Source organism: Chaetura pelagica, unplaced genomic scaffold (assembly GCF_000747805.2).
Source record: "Chaetura pelagica isolate M959 unplaced genomic scaffold, ChaPel_1.0 scaffold246, whole genome shotgun sequence".
NCBI lineage: Eukaryota > Metazoa > Chordata > Aves > Apodiformes > Apodidae > Chaetura > Chaetura pelagica.
The window spans coordinates 797,467-814,965 of record NW_009953647.1 but is presented as its reverse complement, the minus strand read 5'-3'; the positions used below and the strand labels follow the sequence as shown (position 1 = coordinate 814,965).

The window sequence follows — 17,499 nt, the reverse complement described above, 5'->3', positions numbered from 1 at the left end:
TAAATAGCAGCGACCCCACTGACGTGGTGTCCCCCAACAGCACAGCCAGCTGCAGGGACATTGTGACTGGCTCAGCTTGGTCATTGTCACAGACCTGGGACACTGGAGTTTCCTTACACCTAGTGTTTCCCTAACTCCTGTTCCTGCCCAACCCTCCTCAGGCATTGCTTCAGCACAAACATCTACCTGTCCCCACTGCAGACTCCATGCTCTGAAAGGGATCTCCTCTCTGGACCTCCCTAGCTACACAAGTGGTTTGTTTTCCAAACTGGACAGCTAAACTCCCTCCAGGCTCGCTGATCTCTCATCCCTTGGAAGCAGGAAGAAAAACTGACCATCTTTTTTTTCCTAGAAATACAGAGGGAGGGCATCAAATGCACCATAGTGTGCATGATCTTCTGCAAAATCCATGAGAGCTGATTCACAGCTCCCCCAGCCCACTCACACCAATGAGGTCTCAGGTTAATAAGCAGTGCAGTTATTCAGCTATCTGCTCATAAGTGGTAGGTGTTCTTGGGCAGGTCGCCTGCTCCTGCCAACTCCCCCACAACTTCATGTTGTCAGCACATCTACATTTAAGACTGTTTGTTTTTTTGCCTTTGTTTAAAGAGGTTTCCTTCCCTTGTAGTAAACGTAAGAGTTAATAGAAAAAAGTAATTCAAAAAGTACTCCAAGCACATCTGTAATTAATTCTGCAGGAGAGGGCAGAGCGACGCAAGTCGGAGTTGGCACGCAATTCCTGGCTCCTGGTGTGCAGTCCCTGGGATGGACAGAAGGTCCCTCCTTTGAGTGCAGCTAGAAGTTAGATTTGGAGTGTCCAAATATGCAGATGGGAAAGTGCTTGACATGAGAGGACCACTGTGCTGCCAGCTGAAAGAACTTGACGTCGTTCCACTCTACCCCGTCGATCAGGACTGCAGGGAAAGGTAAAAAGTGAGGAAAGTTAGAAAAGACCACGTGGAAGTGGCCAGCCTGAAACAGCTTGGCGAGAAACCTCTCTGCAGTCAGCAGAGGGAGACCTGGAGTGCACTGCTCTGCCTGGCCACCCCGCTGCTGGCACTGTGAGGAGGGGAGGAAGGCTTGGGAGCAGAGCTGGTTTAGGGAAAACAGCTCAGGCTGTTGTTCCAGCGTTGCTCATTGACACTGGAGCCCCCAAGCTGCTGATTTCAGCATCACCTGATCTGATTTCTCAAATTTCCTACACACACTCCATTTTCTTTTTTGGGCAAATGCACTCTTACAGAGATGGTGTCCCTCTCTCCTGACATTCTTAACCAGGAGACCTCCTAAGGAGGTGACACATTTTCTGTGACCACACCTCATGCTCACCAGTCTCTGAGGGACTGGGCCAGGATTAAGGAGGTGACCTAAGCAAATCCCTCTTCTGCTAACAGTGGTGGAGATTATCAGCTGAATAGGCTACAGGGATATTTTTGATGCTGGATGTACAGCTCCACTGACAGTCACCTTAGGTCTGCCTGAAGGATACATGTAGGGGCTCCTGCTGTGGCATGTGCCTCTGTGCCAGAACCCTGCCTGGAGGAGCAACTAAACTCTCACCACTCTGCTGTGAACTCCCAGATGTGCCAGGGAAACAGAGAATGAAAAAAATGGAGCCCAGTCTAGCCCTTGTCCTCAGTCCAGGGAACTAATTCAGAGGAGTTCCTTGGTAACAGAGGATTTCCCTTAATCCCAAACCTATTAAAGCATTCCCCAATGCTGGACACACTGAAGCTCATTTCCCAGAAACAGCCCCATTTCATTGGCTCCAGGGCATGGTCCAGAACACCAGGACAGCTCTGTGCCTGGAGAATACCAGCAGCTGAGCCTTGCCCCAAAGCCCAGCAGGAGGCACTTACCCCGCAGCATGTTCTGCTGATGTTTTGCTGTGCAAATCAACCTGCTGATTCCTTCGATACACTGGCTCTTTGACTCAACCTCTTTGTCTTTTGTTTTCTTGGGCAAAAACATCACTGGAAGAAAATCAAACAGGGACATGGTGAATCTCTGCCACTGGCAGGAGCTGTACCAAGACTGGTTTAGGTTTTTGCATTCATGTCTGAAAATTCTAACTCTTAATTTTAAGTCCCTAAAGTTAGCAGGAGTTTTGCTGTGTAGTGCATGGCACTATCACCTATGCACATGGACATTTTGAGTATTCCCAACTCAGAACCAGGCCCCAAAGGGCACTTTTCATGGTAAGTCCTTCCTGCTGGGACATTAAGGAAAACAGCTGCACCTGCAGTGTTCCCCAGCCTGCACCCTGAGCTGGGCCCAGGGATCTGCCGGGAGGCCGTTCCACCTAGGGAGAATCCCTCAGACTGCACACTGCTCCAGGTAGCACTGCCCTCCAGTCGCCCATGTGTGCAGGCAGGTTTGCTGCACAGACCCTGGAGAGCAGGAGGAACTGCAAGCTACAGGCACCTGGCGGAGTGGGAAGGCATTATGAGAGCTGAAAATGTTCTTAGTTCCCCAACAACCATCCAAATGCACAATTAAAGAGGCACAAACTCCAGAGGAGCAGTCTTGCTGCTTCTTTAAAAACATTCCTTTGCAGAACTGTTCTGTATTTCTAGTATGTTTCACTTTACTGAGGCTTGAAGCAAATACAGAATAACTGACATTTTTAATGGCTTTTTTAAAAGGAAAAATAAACTCGAAGGCATGAGTATACGAGTAGAAGTTTAAACAAGAAAAAGCTAACGTGAGGATTTTCACTGAGAGATTTCTCTTCTGCCTCCTTTTGTCCCACATTGAATGTGTTCAAGGAAAGGCTGGATGTGGCACTTAGTGCCATGGTCTAGCTGATGTGATGGTGTTAGGTCACAGGCTGGACTTCATGATCTTAAAGGTCTTTTCCAGCCTTGGTGATTCTGTGAAAGCACTCTTGGCAAGAACAGAAGAGCTTACATTGCTGCAGTCCTGCTCTGAGTAATACCTCTTGTACATTCATGGACACCTAGCAAGAGCTTGGCAGGTCTGACTGGTGTTTGGCTGTGACAGTGGTATTTTAACATGAGGACACCACACTAAATCCAGCAAAATGTCTCTGCTGGGGCTGCTGCCATGTGCTGCAACACAATGGGATACACACATCCCTTCTCTGTCTGCAACTCAGTCACCTGGCAGAGAAGAGATCAGCGCATGGAGCTGTACAGGCTGTAGGGTCTGCCATGACTCTGATGGTCAGGGCACAAGCTGCCTTTTACCTAATCCAACACCCCAACTCAGCACCAGCAGGCTCAGAGGGAATACAGAAGCTGTCCAGAGTAGCATACTTCCTGGCTTTCTACACAGCCACTCACAAATGTCCTTGCTCTGTCCCCAACTTTGTTCACTTCAGCTATAAATCTCAGCCATTCAGCTGTAAGGGTGAACACATCCCCTTTTTACAGAACAAAGAAGCACCATCCTTTCAAACTCTATCACCTTATGCAGTCACTTCTCATCGACACACAGACTAGGATTTTGGGGATAAAAATATGACTAAAATGCTGTAATGCAGGACTGACAAGTCAGACAGCCCTAGAGCAGAAGAACCGGGAGAGCAGCATTGTATTCTTGACCTTTGGCAACAGTGTCTGTCCACCTTACCTTTCTTGTTCTTCTCTTTTGTCACAACTGTCATGGACATGGTTGGAGTGGTGGCAATCTCACCGCTGGCAGGCAACCTGCTGACCTGGAGGGACCGGAAAGTGCATTTCAGTGTGTTTTTGGTAGTGGAAGGGTCCTTCTTCTCCGGGTCTCTCTTTCTGTCTATGGGTGGTGCTGCAATCCAGTAATCCACCTGAAGGCCCATCAACTCAGCACCTTGGCTCTGGCTGGAAAATAAAAGAAGGTGGTAATTTTCTGTGCAGCACTCAGAGTTCCCCCAGTCTGTTTTTTCAGAGTGGCTGCTATTCCTGGTCAGGTGGTCAGAAGACAAGTGCCTGGCTCTTGGGGAAATCAGGCAGCAAAGCTCTTGGAAGCTTGGAAGCCAAGAATCACCAAAGCACAAGTGAGGTAGCCTGGGTCATGTTTGATGGTGACATTAGCTTGGCAGCACAGAACTGCCATGAGCTGAGACAAACTGACCTGCTGAGTGGCCACAAGGATGAGCAGTGGGAAAGGGAGCAGACAAGCAGTTTCCTAACATGATGCTGAGTTCAGTGGCTTGGCCAGCAAAAGCAACTCCTGAGGTGTTCCAGATCACTCCCAGTTGTTGAGTGGGGAGAAAGGGCTGTAAGCAGCTTGATACTTCCTCCTGAGCACTGATGAATTAAATCTCTCTGGCCAGGTTCAGCACTGCCAAAATCATCTCTGAACTGGGGCAAACAAAGAGCTGGTGGGTCCCTGAACATTAGGCATCCAGACTCCAGCCTCCCTGACTCACTTCCATATCCAGTTTTCATGAACCCTTCCTGTCACCAGTTGCTCCCCTTCTTGTCCAGATGCCAGATCAGGTCACACAGGATCCCCTGCTCTACCCAGGTCCCTGTAACAGAGCTGGCACTGGGCAATCTGCCCCACATTCCTGCCGCAGGCTGAGGGATTCCAGTGCTGGGAGGCTGCTCTGCCAGATCTGTGATGTTTGCTAAACAATGGCAGATTTCAGGACATGACCTGCTGTTGAAAACTCCCATGCACTGTGGGGTAACAGACATGTGTCACCAAAACATGCTGCCAGCCCTTCTTCAGCCAGAAAAGGGAAGATGAGCAGCCTGGGAAATTCTACCTCTTGCCTGTCCCTGCCTCTCAGTAGCTAATCCCAAGTGGAGCAGGAATTTGTCACTCAGCAGATCTACAGCTGATGATCCATACTTCTTCCTACACAATGATGATGAGTGATGAATAATACACAAGTACTAGGCAAAAATCTAATTTTATTTATGTACCAGTCTGTGTCCTCTGTTTGAAAAATGTTAATTAAGGATGATTAATCTGTGATCTCTAGTGAAACATGCACCTCTCTGCCAGTGTAATAAGAAACTCTCAAGATAAAATAAGGAAGGCCTATCATAAGGTCCTTTTACAAAATAATTTCCTTTTCTTTGACATTTATTCAGTTCAGAAAGCAAAGCAGTTTATTTCAGATCACCAAAATCCAGTTTTAGTTTCTCAGGGCTATTTCAGAAGTTAAATTCTTCACAGATTATGTTTTGGAGATGCAGCTTTGGGTTTTATGGCTCCTTTGCATCACATTTCTCACTTTGGTTGTAAAGACAAAACATCTTAAAATTTGCTATTCCCAGGCAGATTTTTATGTTCCATCCTCAGCCAAACATGTAGTTTTCATGTCTGAGTCACCCTCCACTCCTTGCCTGTGCTGTTATATACAGATCACTGGAGACAGAATAACATTGAACCTAAAGTTCCTAGTTTCTTGATTATTTTACCCCACAGAATGAAACCAAAATGGTAACAGGCTCCTAGAGCTGGGGTGTAAACTTCAGATGTACCACTTCCACAGCTCACAACTTTAATAGCCTAAGCTGTTGTGGGTACAGGTTCCCAAAACACTTTCACCTTTGGAAAGCCCAGGCAGAACTCATACATTAGAAATCATCTCTGGTCTCCAGAGCCTGCACAGCCCCCAGCCCTCTGCTCTGCCAGCCAGCTCCTGCTGCTGCTGGGAGCAGCCTGGGGAAGGCAGGACTCTCCTGCCACCAAACAACAGGGGCCAGTTGGAGGGACTTGGGGAACTGGGCCTCCTGGCACAGACTAACAGCCACTAACACCTTCCAGTCACTGGTTACCTGCTAAACTGGGACTTCCACATTTCCATTTCCTCTTGTTAAAAAGGAACTCTCCAGCCAGTTGAAGAAGTGAGAGGTTAAAGGTCAGGAGAGGTTCCCAATTCTGTGTCCAGCTGGGACAGTGGGAAATGCTGTTCAGGGAGAGCACATGAGTCCAGCCTCTAATTGAAGAGCATCTCCTTAGACCTCCCGAGCTTGATGACCACAAGATTAGGGATGTTGGAAGGGACATCCCTGACTCACCCTTTAGTATCCATTAAAGGATCTGCTGTCCATGAACTTGCCTCAGCTCCTTGCTGGTCAGCAAAGATACAGTCACCCCAGAGGCAAAAGAGGTGAAGGGCAAAGGTGACAACTTCAAGTATTTGCTTGGAGGAAGAAGGTAGAGCTAAGGGTTTTCCTTTAGCAGTCTTTTTCCTCTCATGTATATGTCAGATAAGACAGTTAAGGGCAGCATAAGGAGACAGAACATGCTTTACCTTGAGGATGAGAAGCTGCCTGTAACAGATGGTGAGGAAGGTGGTGTGGGGGAGGCTTCTTTCACAGCAGGAGACACGGAAGGTGGGGTAGAAGAAAGGATAGTGGAGCTTGAGGGAGCCGCATCATCAGAGTCACCTTGCAGGAAAGAAGTCACACTGTTTGAGTTTGTCTCACAGCCCAAAACACACTCTGGGAGAGCTCAGTCTCTCACCCACATTTCTGCTGCACAGGTTTGTTCAGACTCAATATGGAGATCAACTAGCCCATCAGTTCTGACTGCCTTCACACTTAAACAATGGGACTTCCTATGTTTGTGTAAGAGGCAGACACAGACATTCACACTTCTCCAGCTCCCCACCTGACACCTTCTCTCTTAGGGTTTTCTCCTAGCTGATTTTGAGCTTCCTACACAGAGTCCAGCCCATTGACCCCTGCTGGGGAACACTATCTCTCTTAATTTTGGCCCTTTAGGATAGTGGAAGAATTGTGGCAGCATGAAGTGACCCACTGAAGGGCTGCCTCCACACACAAACCAATGTGTAACCCAGGCTACAGGAATCTGAGTTTAATAGTGAAGCAATAAAAGGAAAATCTCAACAGATGAGGAAAAATATTCCTGACTAAGAGGGCGTATGAAGGAGGAAAAAACATTGACATTGATAATATGGCTTCACCCCATGTGGTAAGCAGGCAGTATTGTGTAAATCAGCTTTGCACACCCGTGTTAAAAAAATGGGTCTAAATTTGTGGTCAGATTGGCAAACTCGTTGCCTATCCTGGAATTGGCAGTGTTATGTACATGTTTGAGACTGGTTTTCTTAGGCAATTGATCCCAGTGCACGAAGAGAGGCATGAACTGCCACCATAGTTTGGAACAGGAACCTCAAATAACCACATCAGTGAATTCACTCAATTTAGAACAAACATAAGAAAAAATGGGTCTTTGCATATGTAAGTGGAGCTCCCCTGGACAAGGGTGTGGGCATTTCAGCTGGCCTGAAGCTAAAGTAACAAGAATAAGGGCCTCTTTAAAGAGAGAGGCCTTTCTTTCTGCTGACAACCTCTAGGAGTCAAGGCAGCAAAACCAGGAGCTAATAAAATCCCACCCCACCTTACAAAATCCCAAGACATCTGGAACGAACAACTTTTTCCAGCCTGTGAAGTCAGGCTCCCACCACCTGACCAATACAGAAAACACACACAAGATGCTTGTTACCTGATGTTGCAGAAGATTGTTCCACTATTCCAACCTTCACCACCTAGAGGGGTCAAAACAAAAAGAGCTTTATGAAGCAGGAGTCCCCTGAACTTCAGGAATCCCCAACCCCTAAACTCAGCTGATCTCTACAGCCCCCTTGGCACGGTCCCTGCAGTCAGAGTGGTGTTAAAACCTGTTAAAAAGTGAAGCCTTCCAAGAGCTGGGCAGGTCCCAGGAGTGTCCAGCCAAGCCACACTAGCTCACAGCCCTTCCTTGACCTGCACAAAATACAGCACAGCCCCTGTAGAGCTGTTACAGACCTGCAAAGCTCTGAACTGTCAGTCCCATCATCAGCCCCAAGCTATGGCAACTATAGTGCCCATCTGTGACACTTATGGGAATAAGGCAGGAAAAAGAACACAAATATCCCTTTAGCACTGCTTTGATGCACCTGCTAATTACAGCCATATTGCTTCCACCACAGAAGTGCAGCCACTTCCAGGGTGTAGTTGGGGTTTGTTAGGAAACCACAAAAGCAAGCTACAGTTTGAGCAACATTCTAGACTCCAAACAAGGGAGGTGTCTGGCAAAGAAGATAAAGCTGCTGGCAGCACCTATAGTCAGACATGGATAAACAATCACATGGACAAGTCTGAACGATTCCAATCACAATGTAATAGGGATACAAATCTGTTCCCATATGGCCAACCACCAGCTAGTACATTAAGGTTAATGTACTTCTAGCAATAATTTGGTGATGCTGCTGGCAATAATTTGTGGGACAGGGCATGCTACCAACACAAGCTCCCAAGAACACATGATGCCTAGAAAGATAAAGTAACCTTCGGGGATACAAAAGCAGGGACATTCTGCTGCCATATTCTGCTAGGGTACACAGGGATCATTATTCTTGACACTGCAGAGGAAAAGCCCTTATTGAAGTCCTTAAGAAACTTGTATCCAGGGCTAATGTCTACTCCACATAAATGCTGACAAATAGGAAAAAGCTGCAAAGGGATCTCAAGTCAATAAAACCTGTTTTAGACTGAGAAATTATGTAACTCAGTCTCTTTAGTTTGAAAACAGAAGATGGTTAAGTTCAGACACAACCATGTCTAGACCACATCTTTAGGGAGCACATTTCTGTGCTCTGGGGTCAAGTGCCTAATCATCAGAAGCAAAAAGCTTTGCACAGTGTGGTGTGGAGAGTGTATGCTCAACACTTGAGAGCTGTCAGGTGTCCTGGTGGATTCTCTGTTAGCTCCAGTCTTGGAAAGGCCATCATGAATAAACTCAGCAGCATGTGCAGAGACTCCCTGAGGGGGCACTGACTTGGGAGGAGGTTGCAGCTCAGCTTGGTCAGCCTCCATCCAAAGGGCTCTGGAGCCCAGCAGCCATTTGTGCTGTACATGCTAAATGCCAAGAGGATGCTTCAGAGTCTGTAATTAGCTGTGAGCAAGAGGCAGTGAGGCAGAAGAGTTAGGGGAAGAATAAATAACACAGAAAACCACCAACAGCCACCTTGAGCTACAAGCCAGACAGGACATCTCTTTACAGCTTCTCCCCTTTGTTGGCTGAAGATCCTTGAGTTCAGACACATGGAAGGAAGACAAGATTGAACACTTCCCCTTCCCTCTACTCAGGGAGGTGCTTGAGACTGCTGCAGTCCCAACCATGTCTCCACCTAGGAGCAGCATCCTGCAGCAGTCTGTGTCCTTTTCCTTCAGGAAGGAGGCACATCCTGTTAACTCTCCTTGCAGCTGGCTGGCTACACAACGCAGGCACTGGCCATGCAGCCCCACCACCTGACTCTGCCTTTCTGCTCCCATCACCTCAGAGCCTGGCTGAGCAGCGTGGCACTGTCCTGCTCATTTCTGGGTCAAAGGCTGGGCACAACTCAGCTGCAGGACATCAGTTTTTGCACCCTAAAAGCCAACATCACGAGTTGCAAATCCAAACGTTGCTGAGTCCCTCTCTTCCCTGGCCAATAGCTCCAAGCAGGCTGAAGGGAAGAACTCTGGCATTCATGTTCAGCCTAAGACTTTGTAAGACACCTGCAATTGGCCTTTCAGAGTCTCTTCAGATGTGTCTTGTGGGGATTTACTGTGTCAGGAACACTTCAGAAACAAGAATACGCAGCACTGATTTGACCCTCACCACCAGCTGACATAAGTCAGTCTGCGCTTTCAAGGCAAGTTTTTTTTGAGGCTGGCAGTGTTACACACACAGAGCTGTTCACTCTTCCCCACTTTCATACAGTCAAATCCAGACTGGAAAAGCATTGCTAATGTCAGGACAATGATTATTTTAGAGCAATTGGATAAGCACTCTGAGTCTCATTTGCTTGCATATAGGACTGAATTAAATCAGCCTCAATGTAAACCTTTACAGAGCCCAGGAGCTACAGCGAGAAGAGTCTAGGATCTTTCAAGCCCTTCTGGGCTTTTCCTTTTATTGGAAAAGATGGAACAGCTGCTTCATAACAACAGTTCACCAGCAACTGGAGTTTGTGGAAAGGACAAGATCACAGCAAAGCTCATCAGCAGGGAACACACAGGGATGGTGTGTCTCTGCTTTAGCAAGACAACTTTCCTTTAACAAGCAAGTATTGATTGTCATCACAGGAGCACTGCAGAGAGACACACTAACTCTGAAGAGGCACCAGAGTGAAAGCAGGGTCAGCCTGAGGGCAAGAGAGACTAAGCTCTTTACATGCCTTGGGATTTGAGTAGTTCTGATGCACTGACATGGATACAAACAGGAACGCACACAAGTGAACACAGAGGAGGCAGAACAAGACAGCCAGCATGCAAGAAAGTGAATCTACAAGACAACAGGAAAAAAGAGGACATCCAGCAGCTGATGAACAGTCCTTCGGCTGTGGGTTAATGACTTTACACCTAAAACTTAATGAATTGAAGAGCACGCTAACACAAGAGGAGCAAAGCTAGGAAAGACGAAGTACACAGTGCACAACACACACTGACAGAGGCATAAACAAACCCCTGCCTAGATATGTGCTTGGCCACCTGACCTGGGAACCTTTAAAGATAAGGACTGGAGGAAAAGCCAGGAACTACTATCCCAAAATACACATTCACAAAATTTATCAAATAGCTACTGCCTCAGACTCAAACCTAACAGTGGTATAAATGATCTCTCTGCTGGGTGCACTCTCCACTCCTCAGGAGTGGATGGGATATTAAGAGGACTGAAGACCATTTATAACACTGGAATAGCAAATTTAACCAAATCAATCACCCAGGACAATGCTGGGCACAGCAACCTTGAGATCAGGTTTCCAGGAACACACTACCTTCCTCTACATGTGGCCCAGCAGCAATTCTCCACCAACTAGGTGCTTTGGTCTGCAGAAAAGATGGGCTGTGGATCAGAGCACTTCAACGTCACACTTTCTCTCTGTGTTGAATAAACAAGGCAATAGCAAGACCATAGTGCATGCTTTGGTGCTGGCAGGCATGCAGCACAGAGCTGCTCAGAGCCAGCTGCTTAGAAAGTAAAATACATCTAGCATTTTGTTGAGGCATCTCTGAGGTTTGCTTATGTACCAGACAATTGTATCCAACCATCAGATGCTCATGCTGACACTCTACCTTAGAACACTCAGTGCTCCTGCTCTACTCCAGAAACCAGGTAAGTTTGGGTTAGCACTTGTAGAGACATTCTAGATAGCTCAAGACAGTGTAACTGAGGTAACACTCACCCCAACAAAGGGAATGAACTTCTGTGAAGATTCTTCATCAGGGCTAAGACAAAGAGAAAAGAATTGTTAACAGCTTGCTTCCACACCGGGCAAAAATCTCATTTTACATGTTGCATTCAGGCATGCAGCAGGGATGGACAGTATGCAAGCACCAGTCCAATGTCTCCTCTCAAGGCCCCCTGCCAGCACACTAAGAATCTGCACAGGTGGGGAAGAGCACGCAGCCTACGGCACATCTCTTGGGGGGGGAAAAAGGTCTCTTCCTCCCTCACACTGGACAGAGGAACATGCTTTGATGGCATGGCAGTCATTACAGACACACAACCTCCTACTGCAAGGAAATGGATCTGTGCCACGACAACACGGAGAACTGTGCATTACTTACTAGTCCCCGCAGCGCTCTTGGCGCGTCCCACCCTTGGAGCCACGTGCCAGACCTCGCGTATCCCGGCATCGCTAAAGCAGTTGGCCTGCCACGGGGTTACAAGCCGTGACACCGGGTTATTGGTACAGCACCAGCAGGCTCATACACACACACAGACACACCTGGCCCCCAGGAGCTTGCAGTCCCTCAGACAGGCACACTAGAGAGGTCAGGCACCAGAGCACACCGAGTAGATCAGGACACCAACTGGAGAACGGCAAACAGCTGAACCAAACCAAACGCAGACCACATCATCCCAAGAACAGCTGAAGACAACACTACACACATTTTGGAAGCAGGAAGGCATTGGCCCCTCCTGATCTGGCCTTGCCTGGAATTCAAAAGCCAAAGGGGGCAGAAGGGCCAGTCAAACCTAGCAGGAGTTAGGGAGACAGTCCAGACAAGAGAACGAAGGCCTGAGCAAAGAGGAAGGCAGGCTGGGATGGCCTGCAGAGCCACTGCTCTCTTCAAGGGCAAAAGAGATGAAGATGGACCCACAGGGTGAGAAGACTGCAGGAGCACATCTGCATATTCAGAGGAATTCAAGTTCAGCAGTGAAAGTGACTGCATGTGTAAGACACAACACTTCTCAGTAGCCAAACACAGGAAACAGGTAGGAAGCAGACAGATACCAAGATTTCTCATCTTTCTCTTTTAGTGCATCCCTCAGTGCAAGGAGCACTGCAATGATCAGAAAAAAAAAACATCCAGCTCTGCCTTCATCCTGAATATTGTTGGGAGCAGCACAGATGCTTCAGAAAAGCAGGCATTTTTGTGCTGTTGCCAGCACAGATCAGAAATGCACCAAATGCCCAATGGTTGCCAACCTTTGTGTGATTAGTACATGCTGGACAGTTTCCTAAGTCCTAAGGAAAAGAATGGCACAGAACTGCAGTGAACATGACTCAGCCAGAGTCTTGCTCTTGCTCCAGTGCAGAGGGAGATTCTGCAAATAGCCACTTGCCTGGGCTCAGCTCTGCAGCAAGGCCCAGGGCTTTGCTCCCTTCCTACCTCACAACTCCAGGCACTGCACCTTCCTTCTTTCCCCCAAAGCTCAGGAAAAAAAAATAAAATAAATGACTGAGTCCCTGATTGTGTTGAAAGCTAGAAAGGTCACATCTTTCCAACCATAGCTGCAAGTTGCCCAGTAAATAAGTCTCCTATGAATGTGACACTTCCAGCTCCAGTTTTTCCAAGAGAAAGAAGAAACGCACAGAGCTGTTAAGAGAAGCACAGGGCAGAGGCTCAATTTTCTTCTCACTTCTTCAGCTCCATGGGCTGAGAAACAGACAGAAGCAAGTCCTGCTGATGAAATAAGTGAAGCACAGTAGTTGCCCAGTCATCTCTCAGCTACTAGATGGCTTTACTCTGAGCTCTCAAAAAACAAACTGTGCCCATTTTCAGTAGAAAAGTCATTTTCATCCCCCCTGGGAGCTCAGGCTACCACTGAGGAGAGCTGAGGGACAATTCTGAAATAAATCGTTTGCTTCAGTCACCATTTACCACTGATCACGATGATGCACAGACTGTTCCTGAAGCAACCCAGCTGGATTTCAGGTCAGCTAGGCTAGTCCTGTCACATGTCCTCTTGGGAACTCTGATCTCGCACACATGGCTCTGAAAACTCAGCTTATTAAAACAGCTGCTCTTCATGTGGAAGAAAGAAAAGATGAACCATGCTTGTTCTCCACTTCTTCTTTCATGCTCTTTCTTGATTCTTGTCCTTCAGGATCCCAAAATATTAATCCAGAATCCTTTCACCTTGGTAAGAGTCTCTTGCATTCCTCCTACCGCAGCCCTGCTACTAAAATAGCTAGTCCCTGGAAAGACAGCTCTTCCTTACCACCTATGCTGCAGAGGTTTTAACCCCAGAGTGATGTCCAAGGTTTTGGTTTTATCCACAAGGTGTCTGAAGGCCCTGCTATCTTAACTACAATTTAAAGCCAGATCTGCCCCTAGTTTGTGGCTAACATTATTGATACATCACCTCTGTAATTCTGGGGGATGGGTTGGAACCACAAAACCAATTTTGGGGAAAACAAAAACCAGACCTATGCAGAGAGGCAAAAAACAGTCCTTCAGAAGTAAACTGTCCAGAAACCAACTTGCAGGTTCCCTCCATAGCCCAAGATATTAATTCAGATTGAACAAAAAGATACAGCCAGACGTGTATGTTTCAGAATTGTTAGAAATTAGAAGAAGCCAAATGACCAGGAGTCACCCAGTTGACAAAGGGAAGGAATAATCTCTCTTACTTCTGGGGCAAAGTACAAACTAATCTGCAAAGCACTATAGTAAGAGGGATGGAATAATCACTTAGAGCAGTTACACCAATTATTAGCCTTCCATGAAGATTTCACTTAAGAGTTTAAGCAACACAAAACAGATTCAGATATAGCCAAACACCTGTGATTTCCTAGCAGGAAGGTCTCAGGTAAAACCTTTATTCCAGGCAACTCCTGCAGGGTGGCAGCAGGAAGAAGTGGACTTTTATCACTGAAGAATTAGCAGCTCTCCAAGCGAGTTCAAGCCAGGCACCACCAACAGCTCTCCCACATTCATCTTTGGCATGAAGCATCTGTCCTTCCTTCTGGGCACCTATAGTTCTCTGCTGGCTAACACTGTCCATGTTCCACCAAGTCTCCTGTGTTCAAACCAAGAAAAGGGACAAAGCAACTCCAGTCCTCACAACACAAATGCATTACACCTCTCTGCTTCCCCATGAAATTCTTACCCAACACCTTTCATGTTGCCACACTGGGTGGAACATATCCAACATAACATTTCAGCACATTTCTTTAGCCTTGACTCTGCTGCACTGCCCTGCCAGGCAAGGTACACTAGTAAACTTCTGTTATGTTTCCACCAGCTGCTCAAGGACTTTCATGCAGCAACAAGCCAGGTGATATGGGTGCTGATGAACCAGAAGAGGGACTGGTTCTGTCTTCACCAGTTGCATTCACATTTAGGCAAGTGCTGCAGGTTGTGTTTTAGAAGCAGCATTCAGAGGAAGGAGCTGGACTCTGCCTAGTCACTGCCCTACAGAGAGTCAGAGACACGCAGCAGGGAGAGAACAGTTTTACCCCCTGCTTCTTACAGCTCAGGAACCTGTGATGGCTCACTCTCCAACCCGAGGCACTTGTGCTCCAAGAAGGAAGAGTTACGGAAGTGCTCTACAACACTCAAGAGTGAAGAGCTTTTGGGAAACATAACTAGGTAGAAAAAGACCCTGCCCTCATCCTGACAAGCGAGCAATGCTTTTATTTCCAACAGCCAAGCTGCTTTCCAGATTCATGCAGGGGCTCTCCAGAAGACACATGGCATGAGCTAAATTACAGTGGGTGACAACAGCCCAGGTTCATAGAACAGATCAGCTGTCCAGCTGTGCTGTAATGAGTGTCTGCCAAGCCTCAGATCTCCAATACTACAGGGTTTCATTCAAGAAAGCAGAGAGATACCCATGTCAATTATATGCCCCTCCTAGTGAGAAGTCCACCTCAGCTAGCATGGTCTCAGCTCCCCAGATGTTGCCTGGACTGCAGTGTTTCTTGACAATTCAGTAACCAGTAACTGTCCAAGTGCTCAGAGACAAGGTCAGTCACTCAGTGTAACACAGACGAGCTCAAATGCCATTTCATTTCTTTCCTGAACCCCATCCTCATTGCCAGCCCCCTTGATTTCAGGTAAGATCAGCAGATGCTTCAAAAGAATGGGACAAAGCTTTTGCATCATTGCAGTCATCACAGGCAGCACATGCGCCAACCTTTTGCCATGACAAACAGAACAAGGAGACATGAATGAGAGCAGAGGTAAGTCAAAATAGGGATAGCTGGCAATAAGGTTATAAAGCAGCTCATCACATACAGCTACATCCTAAAGACTGGCTGGGATTTCCTTAGAGCACCAGGGCTTGTTTAACAGCACAAACGCCAGGTTACTGGGAGACTTGTCTTACAATGAAGCTGTAGGTAGTGCTGCTGTTTCTACACACACCACTGCTTTGAAAGCTGGCCTTGGAGAAGCCACTCACCTCTGGCCTCGAGGGAGAGGGAGTTGAAGTAACTTCATGCCAAAATATACAATATCCAACAACCATAGTTTGAAGCAGGGCACCCTACAGAACAAGGGGGTCTTGGAGTAAGATCTGAGCACAACTTCCCTACTAGTACACATCTGCCTTCTCTTTCTTAGGTGCAGAGAAGTCCCATACATTCAGGATAGTCTGTCAGTAAGAGACTAGTCTGCAAGTTTTTTTTTTATTACAGGGAGATAATTTGCTGATCTGAACCCCACCTTGAGCCAGAGTGCTACAGCCCTCCAGTTACAACAGATGGGAACTGAAAAGCTTTTGCTCAGTCCTGATCCTTTTGGAGCTGCACTATGTTCTCTGATGGCTAGGAAGAAGGGAAGAAAAAACTATCTTCTCAGTGGTTTATTGCTCAAAGCCACTCTCTCAAAACTGCCTTCATTCCCATTCAATCTACACCCTGGGAATCTGTATGTGTGGTCCACAGGCAGAGCAGTCACTTTTAACAATGTGTTCTGCCAGCAGATACCAGAGTTTCAAAGCAGTGAGCAGAATTTAACTTGCAGCATAAACTGTGCATCCCAGACCTGCAGAAACTGTTAAACAAGGCACAAAAGACCAGTTCATGGGGAAAAGATATAGGAGATGGGAGAGGGAACCTAAAAGGAACTGATACCTTAGAGTAAAATCAAAATGAAAGTTCTTTTTCCTTTTCAGAAAGCAACCAAAGGAAAAAAATAAGTATGTTATTATACTTAGAACAAAGTGATGCATTAATTTAGATAGTGCTAATGGAAACAATTTCTGTGTTGTTTTTCACAATAACCTCCCTAAGTTGATGTCAACGACAAAGAGCTGCATTTTTAAAGACTGCCACATGGGGAGACACCTGCCCATCACTCCATGGGACAGTTGGTTCAGAGATACTAACAGACTGCAGGCTATGCCACTGACTCAAAGCCTCAGCGATCCCTCTTCCAAGTAACCTTCTGCAGGGATTGAGCCTGATCTAAACCTCTCAACAGCTTCAGGCATGGCACCACATAGTCCAAAGTGTCTAAAACCCAAACGGATCAGACTAGCTTGGTAAAGTGGTCATGCACACTGCTGGGAGGGCGAAGGGCATGCACTACTGACATACATTGCAGGCATTTTTCAAAGTACCACCAAATTGACTTCACTGGACATATTAGAAACACAAAATAATTACATGTTAATGACAAAAATGAACGTGTAACAGAACAGGGAAGGCAGTGGAGACTAGTTCAGAATCCAGCAACGAAGGGTACAGAGAAAGAACAAGGCTGCCATCAGAAGGGATTTACACTGCACTAGGGATGTCTGAACTACATTTTTGTGACTAATTTAAGTCTTCACATACAGGAGAAAAAAAGGATTGAAGCCAAGAGCTTCAAGTACTCTGTAGATCTCCAAACCTCACCTTTATCAGGTTATTGACAGATACAAGAGAGTGCAATATTCTTAATGGACTAGTCAGTCTGGAAATATTTTCCCTAGGAGAGCATGCAGAATGGGCTAAACTTTACTGAATCACTTCTGCAAAGTAAGGTAGAGCAGACACAGGAACAGAAAAGCAATATACAACGTATATACAAACACAATTCCCCTCCATATAGAGGGGAAAACCCTGGACTCTACCCATAACTTTAATCCCTCCCATTTCTTATGCAAAGGAGGTACCAATGAGGGATGTCAATAGACCAACAATAAAAGATCAGATATAATATTGGAAGGGTAGTAATTAATAATTAACAGCATCCATGCCTCAGAGGAGACTGCTAGTCTAATAAAAAAATATCACAAGACAAATGTTTGTCCTACTCTGAGAAACTACTGGGATGGGTGAGAGGTGTAGTCTATTACCCTCCTCTGTGCATCAGAAACAATGCA

The 17,499-nt window shown here is 46.6% G+C and overlaps 1 protein-coding gene across 1 annotated transcript in view; it reads right to left on the bottom strand.

Moving 5' to 3' along the window:
* Positions 1–254: 254 nt before the first annotated feature.
* The window catches only part of PACS2 (phosphofurin acidic cluster sorting protein 2), a 72,302-nt gene continuing 55,057 nt past the window's right edge, over positions 255–17,499 (bottom strand). The window contains exons 21-26 of the mRNA XM_009999915.1: positions 11,138–11,180; positions 7,432–7,474; positions 6,215–6,350; positions 3,595–3,821; positions 1,860–1,973; positions 255–914 (exon numbers count right to left, since the gene is read on the bottom strand). Of these exons, the coding sequence (XP_009998217.1) occupies positions 796–914; positions 1,860–1,973; positions 3,595–3,821; positions 6,215–6,350; positions 7,432–7,474; positions 11,138–11,180 (682 nt within the window). The 3' untranslated portion in view covers positions 255–795. The remainder of the gene's footprint in view (positions 915–1,859; positions 1,974–3,594; positions 3,822–6,214; positions 6,351–7,431; positions 7,475–11,137; positions 11,181–17,499) is intronic.